We start from the raw sequence: 17,183 nt of genomic DNA, 5'->3' as shown, positions 1-17,183 counted from the left end.
TTTGCGATAATTACAAATAGTTTCGCAGATGATGTTAATCTCTTTGCATCTTAAGGACTGAAAACATTATCATTTGCCCAAGCTGAATAAACAATTCTTATCACTTATTCCATTACCGTTATCTTAATAAAACTCAGACTTTTTTTTTTTTATATAATGTTTTTAGGTCCTTTAACTCACATTTGGAATACTGATTGAGTTAAAAATTGCTCTTCAAAGTTAATTGCTGATTAATTTATAAAGTGCTTCCTCCACTTCTTCGTTGGCTTCGCAGAGCAAGTCCGTTATTTGTAAAGGAACCAGAGGAAAAAAACTGTAAAAATTCATAAAATACAATAAAATATGAAATGAAAACTTAGATAAAATAAAATAAAATAATTAATGAAAACATTTTGGGTATAATAAAGGCTATTTTTGTATTAAGTGTTGCATTTCTACATTTGACGATCATACCATCATATAGGAAAAAAATGTAATTTAAATATTTGTCCAAAATGATACCTGATCTCTATAAATTATTAAATTATTCGTAATTATCAAAAGGTAAAAATTTTTTTATTATAGAAAAAGAAGTTAAAGAAAGTCCAAGGCACAATGTGATTCACAACGTCTGAAAACATTTCATGTCGTCACGTTTCATTTCACGCTGGTCTCCATGAGGAACTCAAGCTGACAACGTGGAAACAACAGGAGATCGTTCTCTTGTCAACAAAGCATAGGAACGCTCAAGTGAATACGACTGTTTGCAGACGATCAACCGCAAAATGCTCGCAAACCGAATCTGTGGAGATCTCTTTACGTGGCATTCAGAGCTTTTTATATCTGATCTTAGGAAATCAGTCTCAGTGCGTCTTTGTAGAATCAATATGTGAGACATTTTTACTTCCACAGAGTCGAAGCTGTTACCCGGGCAGCGCACAGCCGCCTCATAACACTGATTCCACTGGACACGTTTTAAAACTCAGACAAAATCTGATGTGAGTGAAATAAATCACCAACGTGACAAATTCATCCATTTCAATCACATTAGTGCTGCTGAGCAGCCTTTTTAGTGGAAGTGTCACATTCAAACCTCTCTGAGGAGCCGAAAGCGAGTCCAGAGTAACGTTTTGCTCTGTCGTTTTTCTAACGAGAGTTATTTGAAGTCATGAAGATGAGAGGATTTTATGTCCAAGGACTTTGATTTTGATTTAGTTTGGTTAAACACCCAGATTACATTAAAAAAAGGACTGTTGTAAACATTTCAACAGTAAATAATATAGGTATGATGGATGATTTCCTCCATTTGTGAACTTTTAGTTTTAATTATCTAAATCTATGTAACCTAATCTGAATTAAATAAAAGTATAGCAACAATATTATTAACTTAAAATAAAGAAAATAATAAAAAAAACATGGATGCAGCAACATGAAAGATTTGTCTGATACCGATATTCATATTGCTGGTATGGCTGATATTAACAAATATTGATATCTATCAAACACAAAGCATCTCCCACAATCATAATTTATTAAAAAAATGAGACATAAGAAGTGAATTTGAAAAATGTTGTTCCTCTTGTTTATTTCAGTGCTAAACATGTTTTTTTTAGGGTGCAATTAAAATCCATGAAATATGTCAACAGGGCAACTTTTTTTTATTTTTTTAAACTAATCTTAAAACCAATTTTTATTCATTAGCTTTTAATCCAGCTTGAGACTCTGCTGCTGATCATTTATTTTCATTGTATTTCTTATTGTTTTTAACAGCAATTTGTTTCAGCTGTGGTCGTTTTCCAGTGCTATATAAATAATGTTGACATTCCTGATTATATTCACATCTCATGCATCCGCCACACTCATCCATTGCCTTCTGAATATTATGTGTGTCAAGCCGAATATTACTCTCACACTATATATATATATATATATATATATATATATATATATATATAGTGCAATAACTAAAGAGCAATGATGAGGAAAGCTGGCTGATTGTGTGTACTCATGTTGTTGATATGAAGTAATATTGCATAAAATTAAATTATACACTCGATGTTTTGAATGTGTGTATAAATTTGATTATTTTTCACACAAAGTGAAGCAGCTTTCTTCTCGCCTCAATAAATTATCATCCAGCCAGTCTTCAGGAATCTGGTTGTTTTGAGCCTCTTTTTGCTGAGAGAGGTTGTGCTGTTTGATGTTTTCCATTAAAATACTCGACAGGTGTTCTGCCGGACTTTTAATAATTCACAGCAGCGAGCCGGGACTCGCACCCTCACGGGAACATGGCTGCTGCGCCTCTGCCAGCCGAGATCCCGCGGAAAAAAACTGCAGGAATCAAAGCAGCTGGAGGCAAAAATTTAACGTTTCTGTTCATTCAAACACAAAAACCTGCCCCCGTTTCCTGAACGGTGGGTGAATATCTCACCGTGTTCACGCTGGATGATGCGCCGAGTTGGACGGGGACCATAATGGACTCCGACGTCATGTAATAGGATTTCAGTGCCGCCATAATATCAAAACTGCGCGCCCAGTATTAGTAAACAGATTAAATCGGACGTAAAGTAGAGTGCTTTAAATCTGAAACGATGAGCCCATTTTTAGGGTTCAGAAATAACATTCATCCCGACTTCTATATTTGTTTTTGCCGTGCGGTACAGGGGAAGTTTTAGTTTGGCGCCGGAAACCCCTCCGGGGAGCGACATTCAAATCCCATCTCTCAGAACTGAGCCCAGAGTCGTCTTGGGTCCATTTATTAAGCCCCGGTGTGAGAAAAAAACTAAAAGTGGCTGCAGTTGCTTCTTAGCTTTACTGTATTTTATCTTTATTCTATCAATTAGCGAACGTCAGCATCCCGTTCGTTTTTTGTTATGTTTTTCTTTCCCAGAACGCCCTGCTGTGTGTCCGGCGGTGGATAATGACAGAAAACAGTGTGATGGGTTCATCTGGCGGTGGCCTCCGGTCGCTCTGGCTGCCTGCACTTAGCATGCAGGAGACAAAGCGAGATTAATGCAGCGGTTTATTCCAGCGAAAAAAAAAAAAAAAGAAAAACCTCGGGCAAATAGATTTACTTTGATATGCCGCATTAAGACTGTTTGCAGCGGAAAGCGCCAGATGCCACCGTCACTTCGGTCTACGAGTAAGTTTTTCCAACGCCTCCGTCTTTCTTCTTTACCGAGGATTAACAGGTTTTTACCTGAGAAGATCTCGCCGAATCACGTACCACGACTGTCGTTGTCGATTTGGGCCACTTGTCTTCGCAAAAATCGCAAAAAGAAACTAGGAGCTATTTGCCGGTCGACGCGGAGGGGCTTGTTTTGGTGAACACGGGCGCAACGAACACAAAAAGCACATCAAAACATGCAGGGAATTTGAGAATAATGTACAATGACTCTTGTTAACGATTCGGCAAACCATTTCCGCAAAAAAAAAAGAATAATGATAATAATGACAAAAAATGATCCAGTCAAAACGAATGGATGGCAGAGGGAGTATTCCTCCGCTGTGAGACGCTAGCACACACAAAATGTCATTTTAAAATGTCCTAGCTATTCTTATACCTTGGTTTTTAATCAAATTCCTGTAAATTATTAATACTCTATAACGTTCTATATGAGATTGAGTATTAGTTATAAGTACGTCGTCAGCATCTATGTGACATTGTGGGATCGTACAACATATATTACAGGAACTATGGGGGCGCTTGGTAGAGCGGTCGTCTCCCAATCCGGAAGGTTCAATTCCCATCTCTGCCTGCCTAAACGCCGAAGTGTCCTTGGGCAAGACACTGAAGCCCACTGAGTGACGGCGCCTTGCACGGCTGCAGCCGCCAACGGTATGTGAATGTGTGTGTGTGTCAATGGGTGAATGGGATGAGCTATGTAAAGCGCTCTGTTGTCAGGGAAAATGCGCAAAACAAGTTAGTCCATTTATCATTATAATTACTGTATTTGAACCGCAAAAAGCCATATACAAAAAGAAAAACAGCCAAATCTATGTAATGTAATGCTGAGAATTAAGTAAACACACGCAGTGCTTCTACTTTATCAGGTGCACCATGTTGGTACCCTGTTGGACCCCAGTTTGGTTTCAGATCTGCCTCAATTCTTAGATTCAACAAGGAAACTTTCTGCAGATTTCTTCACGTTCACGGCGTGAATGTGGAAACAATATCTGTGTATTCTCCTCTGACATCAACGCGGCAGGAAACCCGACGGATATTTGCTCTTTTCTGGGACCTTTCTTCACCACCGAACTCGCTGTTTGTCAGATAAGTGACACGTTTTCAAATGTGACATTAAGATGCAGCGCGGAGCTGCATTAAAAAGCAAAAGAAAAGGTCATTAGGCGTAATATTCCAAGACGGTATTTCTGTGAATGTCAATGAAGACGACATCGAGCGACGCGGAGAACTGAGGCGTGCGTTGGTGTGTGCCCGTGCAAGATGTCATCAAGTCAGGATGGAGAGAGAGAGAGAGCGAGAGAATGAAAGAGAAGAGAGGAAGAACTGGAAAACAAAGGAGGAGACTGGACCAATGAAAGTGAACGGAGCACCGATAACTTCAATCAATAGACAAACACAGTCGGCTCCCTATTTCTCCTTTATTGGATCTGTCTGTGTGGATATGAGACACGCGGCGCTGCGCGTGCGTGCGTGCGTGCGTGCGTGCGTGCTACACTTCAATGTGCAGTACTTTCAGGCCACAGTAACGATCTTGGCTATTGAAGCGCAGGTCTTTCTCTCTCTGTGCTCTGACCGGTGTTTCTTGTGACAAACTAATGGATTACTGGATTTATTCTACATTGAAGACAAAATAAAGTTACATTTTCTATTTTCTGTCGAGACTGAACGTTTACGCGATGATGCTTCAAGCGAAAAGGCATCGTTTTGCATTTTTGTGTCGGAAAAGTCTCGCCTTCGCTCGGCAACATTTTGAAAAACGACGTCCGTTTACGTGCAAAAACAGTGAAAAAGATGTAGTTTTCATGTTGGGCCACTAGTCGGTGCTGTTGTTTATTTTTGTAAAGAACACACACACACACACACGCTTGTTTCTGTATAGCGGTCTGCGCCATCTCAAATTTTCTGTCATTTACCCCCAGTTTGCATTTGTGCATCAAGCTCACGATTCCTTCTTCTACCATTTCACTGGATTTTGCACCACAAAGTACAACTGGAATTGTTGAAATTGTAGAGAATTTCGGTACGAATTGTGAAACATTTCGCCAAAACAGACTTTTTCACCCCTGATACTGGACCCCTCAACAGAAAAAATTAACTTTTATGTTTGATACCGAGATGATGTTGGCCTTTATGCGACCCTTTACTTAGATACATCTTGTTTGGAGCAAACCTGCACATGCATGGGGTGAACATGCAAACTCCACATAGAAAGTCCCAGAAACCAACAACACTGTGACTCTATGAGACAAGAGTGGAAAACCAATACATCACCAAACAAGTTAAAAAACATTTTTAAATACATCGTGCCAGATTGAATGTAATATTCTTTAAATCAAATATTGGTTGAATTGAATTCAAGAGAGGGTCCATATTACTTTTGCCTTTACTTTTCCTTTAACCGCACATCTAACATGAAGCAGTAATAGACACTAACTGGCCGCTCGTCCCCGCGGTGTTGTCCGTTGCCCTGCCGACAGTTGTTGTGTGTCGTCGTCCGCCGCTCTCACAGCAATCACATCGACTGAGGAATCGATCCAGAGGCCCCGGAGAGAAAAGAGCAGGCCGAGGTCCGGCCGTTTCCTCAGAAACGCTCGTGCAGAGCAGCCTGTGACAAGGTAACCTCGTTCTCCCGGGGGGATGTTTGAGGTGAAGGGCGGCGGATCTGATCGGTCAAGATTCAACAGCGTGGACGCAGGCGAACGTACGGCAGAGTAAGAAGACAGAAGAGAGTGCAGTATGTCTACATTCTACTTCTCAAGACGAGTTCACGACCCTCTTATTAGTTCCTTATTCTTTCCACAAGCTCTAACAATTGCTGCTATGAAACAGCGTCTCAAAAAGAACCATCGAAAATCACCAAAAGTCCTTAATTAGTGACAGACTCTTATATTCCTGGTTAAAATTGTTAGAAAAAAACAAAACGTGTTATCAACAATTACTGTACATGCCTCCCTGTCAGGAGAGGCATGTACAGCAAAAACCTACTTCAAATTCTATCTAAAAAAAAACAGAGACTTCTTTGTGTCAATCCATAATTCCAAGTCTGAGCTGAACAAAATTACATGCGGAGTTCCTCAAGGCTTCATCCTGGGCCCACTTCTGTTTAACTTCTACTGGCTCAGATTTCACACGAAAACACACGACCATAACGATGCAGATGATACACTGATTTACGTAAAAAAAAGAAAAACAGAGTGAGTAAAACCTGGGTATCTTAACTGTATTAGTTCCTAAATATTTACATAATATAAAAAGGAGCAACACAGACTTTTCAACAAGTTTTATATCAGCAAGTAACTTCTTTTCATTATTTACCTCCTCCCCTGACCTGAAAAGCACCTCCAAATAAAACACATTATCAATATTATTAAAAGTCCACTAGATGAACCACTCAGGAGAATCTGATGAATCTATTCCACTATAATCACACATGCAGCAGCGACAAGTGAAACTAATGACGCCGCCCGTTCTTCTCTTCAGTTTCACCCCGAACAGGCTGAAATTAATCACGTTCAAAGTGGGTTTCATTCGCAGCACATTACCGAGCCATCAGAAGCTTCCGGATCACCTGTACCCCGCCACACGGGAAGAGGATGGCGGCAGCCTGATCGCGGCTCATATTTCATCTCAGCTTTTACAGCCAAATAAAAATCCCTCTCGAGAGAATCTCAGGGGCAAGATATCGGCCGTGCCGTTCCTGAATCGTGATTCATTTCAAGAGAGTACCTGCTGGAGAGCATACGAAGGGAGAGGGGGGGGAGAGAGAGAGAGAGAGAGAGAGGGGGAGAGAGAGAGAGAGAGAGAGAGAGAGAGATGAGAGAGGGAGAGAGGGAGAGAGAGAGAGAGAGAGAGATGACCACTTGGGGGTCTTTCTCTGTTTGGAGTGCTGCATGTTCTCCCTGTGCATCAACTGTTTGTTTGTTTTTTACTGGGAACTTCAGCTTCATCCTACAATCCATAATTAATAGGTTCCCTGTATAAGATGGGCTAAATTGAATACTCAAGGAAATAATTTGGGTTTAAGGGTGCTTTGTGGCTGAGAAAAAAACCCAGAAGGCAGAAGTATTGAAATCAAGGTTTTGCATGTATTAGATCACGGGTGTCCACGAGGGCCACATACAGTCCAATTTCATCTCGAGTGGCCCAGAAGGGTAATATAGTGCGATAAAAACCTTTAAATTGAATGTTTCTCTGAGTTGTTTGGAAGTATTTGTGATGAAAAATGTCTATATTTTCACAAAAACCAAACAACTATGGAAGGAAATAATCCAACAATACAATCTCAACATAAAACCAATTTTAATGAAACCAAAGTACAGTGAAATGTCCAAGATAACTTCTCCTATAGCCGTTTCATTATGGGAGTTTAAACAAACTCATCCTGACAGCGTGGCTGTGAGGCTCTCAGTGTTGTGCTATGTCCACAACTCTTAAGAAATTTGTTAAAAAAGAACATGTTTTCTTTGAAATTTGAGGATTTTCTTGGTGTTTAGGCCTGATTGCCGCCTCCTGTGGGTCAGTTTTGGCCCACGGGCCTCATGTTTGACACCACTGCATTAGACCATTCTCACACGAGAACGATCTGCAGGAAACTGTATTCTTCCTGTTTGTTTCCTCGAATTCACCATAAAGTAATTAGATGGAGCTCCAAACCTTTAAAAGAGGAGAATGAAATGTGATCCCGTGGAGTCAGACGAGCTATCAGACATATCGGAGAATGAAGTTCTCAACTAAGAGCGGTGGCTCACCCAAAAAAACTGTGCCGTTGTAGTTTTCCCCCTCAATGATTCCCAATATAACCCGTCTTACACTCAAAGTGCTTCAGCCTGACTCGACCGAACTCTGAGCCGAGCAGAAGACGGGGAGATGGACGGACGTTCTGATCGCGGCTGGAAAACGTCCAGAACTTCACTTTAAACCACAGAACAGGTTGTGGTGAATCTAAACGTATTGTTATTCAGTGAAACTGAATATTTGACATGAATAAACACCCAACTGTCACGGCGAAAGAGATTCATCTATCCATCTTCTGTCTGAAGAGCGTTTCAGGCCAGGCGGCTCATCACGTTGGACGGGAGGGAGTGTGGAAGTCACGACGTCACTGTGGCTCAATACATCTTCCTCTCGGTTTCATCCGACTCAGGCGCAGGAAGCCACTGAAAACGCAACTTTTAAAAAAAGCGGCGGCAAGGCAGCTTTTCTGAAACACCATTCCTGAGCACACACACATCAACAGCCACAGCGAATACTGAGAATTTTCACCCCTTCATTTGGTTCGGGTGGCGAGACCTGAGCAAAACGACACGCAGTTACAACAGCCGCTGGTCTGGGGGCGCTGTCGCCCGAAACAAACACTGACCAGAGAGGAAGTGAAGGAGAAACGCGGTTCATTGATTGGTCCAGAACCGAAACCAGAAGAGAGATCATTTGAGATTCAGAGATCGTTTGCAATGTTTGTTATCTCAGGTTCAGAGGTTGGGGGAGCGTTGGTTCGAGACGCCCAAAACAAAAGGATCTGTCCCTGAAGAAACTCGTCCGGGTCATACAGGAAAATGTGAACGCGCCCGAGGAGACAGTCCATCACAGGCTGAACACAACAACAGTGTTTATATTCACCAATTGACCTCAAACCTGTGGAGTTAAAAGTATGTGCAGAAAAACAAACAAGCAAACTTCATGAGTAGAGACCCTCAAGCCTGGACTCAAACTGAGAATTCCCACACTGTGAGGCGAGACTAACCACTGCCCCACTGTCATCAACCAGCCATGATTACTGCTATGATCATCTGTTTCCGCTCATCCATCCATCTTCTAAACCACTTCATCCAACTCAGCAGGTAGAATGAGCTGATCCCAGCCGAGAATGAACAAGGTCACCAATCCATCACAGGGAAAACACACACACACACACACACTCCTGCAGAGTCAGCAGTTCACCGAAAATGTGTCACGTGTGGAAGGAAACACACGCACAGGCAGAACATGCAGTCTGGGTTTTGAACCATGTGGCATTAATCAGCCGTCATATAAAGTGTGGTGAGTCTTACTTGAATCTGCCCTGGCAGTGCTGGCACTGATCCCCGACCCAGCCGTGGTCGCACACGCACGTCCCGTTCACGCACGTCCCTGAAAAGCAGCTTTTTTCGCAGGACTTGGACGCGGACGAGGCGTCCGCGCCGCGCAGCACGAGGTGCAGCAACATCAGCATTCCCAGATAGACGCGAGCGTCCTGGACGTTCCTCCGTGTCGGCACGCTCCAGGCGCACACGTGCGTCCCCACTTCATCCATGGCTTGTGTGTGTGTGTGTGTGTGTGTGTGTGTGTGTGTGTGTGTGTGTGTGTGTGTGTGTGTGTGTGTGTGTGTGTGTGTGTGTCCACGGAGAGAGGCGAGCCGTCACCTCACGCTCCGACCTGCTGATCTGCTGTCATCCGGGGAGCTCAACTCAATCCACCCGTGACGCCTCTGTGGAGAAAGACGGAGAAATAAAAGCGCAAAGGAGGGAAAGAAAAAAAGAAAAGAAAGAAAGAAAGAAAACCCGCAAAACACGCGCCGTCAGGGCATGCCGAGCTGCGGGGAAGAAGCTGCGGGACGGGGGCGAAGAGAAAAGCAAAGTTTGACCGGAACAGTTTCGATGTCAAAAACGCATCCAGAACTGCATTTCCATGTTAAATCCTGCGGTTACGCACGACGCGGCGCGTCCCGACAAGTCCTCCAGATAACTTCCACCTCGGTCAAGGATGTAAACACACACACACACACACACACATACATACACATGCATACACACAAACACACACGATGGTGGCCGGACGATGCTCCCCTTGCACGTCAAAAACAACTGTAATCCCAGAGATGAGATGCTCCCTGCGTCTCCTGTTGGACGCGTTCCCAGACAAAGACGTGCCCTCCTCTTCCTCCTCCTCCTCCTCCTGCTCTTCCTCCTCCGTCCCTCCTCACGGAACGGTTTGGTATCCGAGGATGCGACAGCCGGAGCCGACGCTTCTCCTCCTTGGTGCACACACACTCCCTCTCTCTCTCCCTCGCTCTCTGTCTCACACACACACACACACACACACAGAGACACACAGCTGGTCTGTGACGGGGAAACTCCTGCACAAAGCAGCGAGCATGAGCAGTAGCGGCCGCACGGTTAAAGGGCCAGTTCCCTTTAAAGCGCACATAGATAGATAGATAGATCGATTTCATTCTCGCAGATTGAAAGTTGGATCTTTGACTAAAACAGCATAAAAATGCCCTGAATCATATATTCTACCCCAAAACATGAACACACTGCACTTTTAACGTTTATAAGAATGTCTGATTTTATACCTTTATAGGTACTGTTGCCTTTGTTATTGTTTCCACATGCTTATTTATTGTTTATATTCTTTTTCTTTTGCCGGGTGCTGTAACAATCTAAGGGCGTGTTCAGGTCCAGACCGAAGTTCTCTTCAGGGGAAAACCCGTTTCGTTTGGGCGATGAGAACACGCCTGAACCGGATCAAACACACCTTGAAAACTTGAGTCTCGGTTCCTGTACAAACGATCTTTCCAGCGGGCCGGGTGGGGGGGACATGACGTAGCGGGGGCAATGCGATCTGGGTGGTAAACAAGGGACGTTTTCGATGTCGTGTCAACGCGTAACGTTTCTGAAACGAAAACACAAACGATACCTCTTCACTTGGCGTAACTGACTCCTGCAAACATGTCTCCTGCAAATGTCAATGGAATCTGAAGTTTTGACCAGAAGTATGTAAACATGCAGAAGTGAAAATGACTGTTGTCCGGTATCTTCAAGCCAAACAGTCGCTCCTCATTTCGCTCTTCGCTCTTCAAAGCTGAAACACACACACTAATTTGCAAGCCCAATTTTATTTCTCAGTCCAGAGAAATATAATAACTTTTCATGAACAGACACGCAATTCCTCCAAGACTCTTACCAGAGAGGGTAAACCACAGGGAACTGCAGCGAATGGTGATTTTTCTCTCCCTCCACCAAATCCCCCGAGACAGTTTTAGAGACGGCACACAGAATCTATTACCGTGCTCTGGTTAGCTCGGTTATTATCAATCGTTTCAGCTCGCCTGGTGCAGAGATCCGAATCCATTCAACATTATGACTTCAAGAGGATTTGCCTAACCCAAAAAACAAACGTCCCAGAGTTCCTGTTGCGGTGCATTAGGGGATGTGTTGGGCTGGATTTGGAGACGGAGATTTGACAGGAACATGAAAAGCAGACCGACGCAGCAGAGGCCTAATTCCCCCCTCAAACTGTCTGCCTGATTTAGGACTTTGTCTCCATCCGAAAGCTTGAAAGACACAAAGATGTTCAGTGAAGCCGTGCTTTAGGAAAACAAAGCCGAGATTTGCATCTTGACTTGAAGTTTTTTTTTTCTTGGATGCAAAAACAATTAGAATTCACTTGCTAATGGTTTTGTAACGGTGATGTGTCGCCCCCTAGTGGATGTGAAGGAAGTCTGTTCGTATAGCCCAATCAAAAATGTTCCCTTCATGATGTCATGGGGGGGGGGGGGAATAACCACTCCCTCCGAAATATTTCTACAAGCCATAGGGATAAATACTGTAAAAATATTACCGCGAGCGAAACCCACATTCTCTCCCGGAGAAATGCGTAGACAGACAGAACTCATTAGCATTTAAAGGTAAAGACACAACTGCCTGTCCTCAGCAGAGGTCACTAGAGGGACTGTTAGGGCCTGTCCACACGAGAACGCCGTTTTATGTTAACACATCTTTTTCAGCCGATCATCCACATGGCGCTGTGAGTCACGGCTCCCCCTACAGGCCTGGCATATGTACTACATCATGCCAAGCCATGTTCATAGTGACGTGTGGACGGAATTTTTGTTTTGAGAATGCCGGGGAGAAAAAAGATCCGGGGCCTCCGACTGGCTGGACCTCAGGACCAAGGCTGGATTTTGGGTAAATACACTGAATACATTGTTGATGGACGTCTGACACCGATGTGAAATTGTTGAAAAACGGTATAATTTTAGACCTTTAAAGGTTCAAAGCTAAAACTTGTTTTCGCCAGAGATCAATGGAGACGCCTGTCTGGAACGTTATTCCACCTCATGCGTCTGTTTCGCAAGTCCGTCTCTCTTAATCTGATGAAAATCAAGTGCAGCTTTACATAAATCAAATATCTAACATATATCGACCCTCACACGCTCGCGAGTTTAAACGCTCAAATCTTGCGTGACGCACGATTCTCCTCCAGATGTACAACGTGGGTATTGAACTGTATGAATAAACAAGAGGGAACATGACATCCAAACACAGCTGTGGTCTTCAGATGAAGCAGAAGTCTTTCCTCCACAACAGTTCAAAAAGCTCCAGAAAGTGCAGCGCATGATAATCTGCTGAGTCATGGTGAGAAATGAGCATTGATGGAGCAGGTCGACTTCCAGGCGTCAGAGGTTCGATCCCTCATCTCGTCTAGTTCATACAGCCGGAGGAAGTGTTGGTTTAGGTGGAAGTACCTTTTCAACTGAAGTACATTATTTACATTTACATTTCTTTATACACCATGTCTATTCTGAGGAGTGTTGGACTTTCTTTTATTTGGTGTCGGGAAGGAATCCGAGGCTCAAACATATTTATTGTGACGGTCATTAGCAAATGATTAACTTGACTCACAAACGAAATTATTTTCTCATTTGAAATATTATTATTTTACCACAATATATATTTGGGGCTGCACGGTGGTGTCGAGGTTTCCCCCCTCCCACAGTTATTTCATAAATTCATGACCATAGATGTGAATGTGAAGCTGTGTATTTGTCTTTCAAGTACAGTGCAGATAGCTGGAATATCTAAGCAAAGTACAAATACTGTGTTACCGGACACCTCTACCAGATTACAGCATCCCATGTCACAGTTACTGTCTTTAACGGGGCACTGTTTATAAATAAAGTCATGCTACGGTTGTACACTGGGTGGCAGTGTTGAGTCATTTAATGCTTTTTTTTTTTTAAATAATTACCTCCATGTCGAAATTAGCACCCAAATGAAATCTGTCAGAGTGCAAAGACACAAAGTAAACATATACGATGCATAAATAGACAATAATTGAGTATTTTTACTCTCATGTATTGACAGAGAAATAGCAAAATAGTTTTTTATGCATTATATGTGTAAAATATTCCCTCGTTTTCACAGTTCTGCTTTTTTTTTGTTTAATTGCTGCCGTTCACAGTGGGTTTTAATTTGATTGTAAAACACCAATATCATCAACTGCATTGTGTGAACTCTTCCCCCTGCAGCTTCTTTAGTTGACTCAATACACCACCTGGTGGTGGAAACTTGTACTGCAAGACTAAACTTGAGTTGGAAAAGTCTGTGATTTTACGTCGACAACACGTCGTAAAATCGTCTCCAAGATGACATCAGCACTGTTGTTTTGTCTCATTCTGCCTAATTTTAAATCAATAGAAAATATTACATGTTGACAGCAACTATTACCTCAGTCTACAACGACTGCAATATTTTCCCGTCCGAATTCATTCCGGGACACTCTTGTGGTTTATCGCTCCCCGCACGGTTTTCAAAATTACATTTAGTCCATTTGATCCTTATCGGGCGGCGGCAGGTATTCTGTCTCTCGGCCTCGTCTGGAGGAAACGGCTGAGTTATTGCAGGCTGGCGTTTCTTTTCTCCGTCCCTCCCGAGGCCTGCAGCTTCACCTCACTGCTGCTTCTCTTTGCCCCAATTTTTTGCAGCTCTTTTTTTTATTTTTTTTTATTTCCAGTCACGAGAACATCTGCTTTGGCTCTAAATCAGGGAGAGCATTTATCAAATGTCCTGCGATGAGAATACTGATCTGGAGAGAGGAGCAACTTTTAGATGTTTATGATTTATTTAACATCCTGACAGGATGTGAAGGAGAGAAAATTAATTATTTGTTAGAGTTTGGAGTCACGGCTGTCAGAGGTGATATCACTCCTTTATTTTCCAAAATTTTTAACCAGGAAGTAATTTGTTCTGATGTTTTAGGGCTAATAAATACCAATAAAAAGTGTAATTTCCCATATTTCCGAGCTGCCGCCTCTGTGCACAGAGCTACTAATCTAAAGCTGCGAGACAACAAACTGGTGTTAACGTTCACTTTTAGCCTGTGGGAAATTGGTTTGGCTTGTTGTTATTCCTGCTGCTTGACGGGAATCCTATTATAGATCCTTTTTAACCCCCCCCCCCACCCCCCCCAAGGCCAAAGTAAGGATATTGATTGGCGTACACAAAGAACCCGCTGAGAGAAAAATGAAAAAAAAAAAAGAAGAAGACGAAAAGAAACAAACTATAAACTAATATTGATTTTGGTCATTTTGTGCATAATTAAATATTGGGATAACCAATGGATAACCAACACACACACACACACACACACACACACACACACACACACACACACACACGCACACACGTGCTGGTAACGCAGGAGGCTGTGAGGCATCGCAGCAGAAAGAATGAAACGATCAAACGCAGGCAGAAGGGCAGAGAGGCTGAGTGGAGGGCAAACACACACAGCAGAGAATTAAAGGGGCCTTGGGAAAAGATTAGAAACAGATTACAGCTGTTGACTGTGGTTTGGTGACCTCTACAGGCGAATAGCTGCTAATGCAGGGAATAGTGAACTATGCAATGAAACCCTTAAATTCAATTATTATTATTATTATTATTATTATTATTATTATTATTATTATTATTATTATTATTATTGTTATTATTATTATTATTATTATTATTATTATGTATTTCATTTTATTCTATTTTATTTTATTTTATTTTATTTGTGTTTCTTTTTACATTTCATTGTGTTTTGCAACAGAAGTTTCATTAAGATTGACTTCATGTTGAGATTGTAGTCATTTTCCATAATAATTGCTTGGTTTTGTAAAAATATTTTTCATCCCATACATTCTGTGGCATGACAAAGAAAAACTTCAAAGATTGAATTTAAAAGTTATCATGGCAGCATTTTACCAGTTCGGCCCACTCAAGATGAAATTGTGTTCTATGTGGAGACAGAACTAAAATGTGTTTGACACCCCTGGTGTCGTGGATCTGTATGTACGTAGGTGTGGTAAATTAAACCCTTAAAACAAAGTATTACCTGTTTTTTTGAATAATTGTGATAAACTGTATATTTTGTATTGAAAGTGAAAGTTAATCTAGAGTCACTCTTATTCTCAAATGGAGGGTTTTTTTGTTGGTTTTTTTTGCAGTTGAAGGAAAACCCAATGGGAAACAGCAAAGCCCCAAATCCTGACCAAGAACTGGAGGTATTGAAACTGAATGTAACGTTTCTCTCTTCATCTATTTTAATTCAAACAATAGAAGAGTTTAGTGTTTGTAATATGTACCTCACCGTCAACCACCCTCACCTCTGCAGCTGTGAAATGTCCTGGATTAACCAGGAGGGGGCAGCAAAGTTTAAGATTTGATGTGTGATTGCGGTAAAGTCAGCTCAGTAACACTTTCTATAGCTCTATTTCAATCTGAGCATTTTCCACAACCAGCCAACATAAAAAATCTTTTCATGCTCTGTAGCATGTGTGTTATCATGATATCACCACGTTATACTGCAATAAATCATTTCAAACATTTATTTAGACAAGACAGAGGCTATATCTCTTCTGTAGCGTTATCTATTGAGTTTTTCTGAACTAATTCTGGTTTCTTTAAATGATCTAAGTTAGCTCTCAGTTGTTGTATATTGAATTTTTTCTTGAAATCACTGTTTTAGTTACGTCCTGACCTGATTGGCTTTCCTGTCATGGCTCGGCAAATCACAAACCAGAGAAAATAAGAACAAAATACAGTGTGGAAACGACTGTTGGGGATGAATACGAATAAATACATGTATTAATAATGAAAGCACCACTCACAGACACTGACAAAAACAGGGGGATGGGGGGGGGGGCTCTATCATGCAGGTCTGGTGTCTCCAATGTGTTGCTGAAGGGGCGGCGGTAATAAGTGAACGCTATCTGCAGATAAATGCGACGAGAGCTGCTGGCCTCGGCTCAACTCTGTCAGGTACAACATGTTCCTGTGCTCGTGTCACTGCGAGACGGTGGGCCTGCCCCCGACGCAGCGCTCACCGCTCAAACATTAAGCAGACGTCTGACCCTTCACGTAATATTATTATAAATAAGACTAACCGTGCACGTAAATCAATTCACTGGAGAAATGGCTCTGTGTGCGTGGCCTGTTTCTGCGGATCATAAACACAAAGTGCCTGTGTGTTGCAGAAGAATGCAGAAAATCTGACTCCTCTTTTGATGTCACATGCTCCGTCTGGGCCCCCTTCTACCTGCAGAATATGTAATTTTACCCCTGAAAAATTCAGAAATAATACCGTATCGGAGGGTGAAAGGACCTGCACAGTTTTAATCAAATCTAAATGCTTGGGTTCTAATTGTTTTTTTTCCCCACTTAGAAGCAGAAAAAAAGATGAAAGAGAGCAGACGTGACTTCAAAGTAAATCAAACATCCGTCTCAAATGTACATTTCTAATTAGGATTTTGTGGTCAAACTCCAGATCACTGAATCCATGCTGAAGACCTTTCAGTCTGGAGTTTGCATGTTTGTTTGTTTTTCCCCGAAAACGAATTGAATTGTAAAAAAAGAAGTGCAGATGTATGTAGAAAAAGTGTGACTGGGTGAATGGAGGCCGTTTACTTTAATTCAGGATTCTCGTTCTTTTTTTTCAGACCTGCAGATTGTATCGAGGCCGGGGGTGTCAAACATATGGCTGGCAGGCCAAATCAGGCACATTGGATGATACTGTGAGTGGAAAAAATACAAAAGAACTTTTAAAAAATATATATTGTTTGCAAATAGGTTGCATCATGATGTTGAAATTTGACTTATTTTCTATAAAAAAATGATCTTTTTCAGGTTTCATTAAAAGATATTGAATTGAAACTTTGTGTACTCTTGATTGAGATTGGCTAAACCCCCGGTGACACTATATAGGGTTTGATTTCTGA

The 17,183-nt window shown here is 42.0% G+C and overlaps 1 protein-coding gene across 1 annotated transcript in view; it reads right to left on the bottom strand.

Annotated features, from left to right (window-relative positions):
* Positions 1–9,455, bottom strand: part of LOC308120496 (attractin-like protein 1) — a gene marked incomplete at both ends in the record, with an annotated part of 279,677 nt that extends 270,222 nt beyond the window's left edge. Inside the window, one exon of the mRNA XM_080481128.1 lies at positions 9,214–9,455. Within this exon, the coding sequence (XP_080337254.1) occupies positions 9,214–9,455 (242 nt within the window). The remainder of the gene's footprint in view (positions 1–9,213) is intronic.
* Positions 9,456–17,183: the final 7,728 nt, after the last annotated feature.

Source organism: Lipophrys pholis, assembly GCF_963383615.2.
Source record: "Lipophrys pholis genome assembly, chromosome: 15".
Classification (NCBI taxonomy): domain Eukaryota; kingdom Metazoa; phylum Chordata; class Actinopteri; order Blenniiformes; family Blenniidae; genus Lipophrys; species Lipophrys pholis.
Note: the sequence above shows the minus strand (reverse complement) of the source record. Positions and strands in the feature narration are given on the sequence as shown.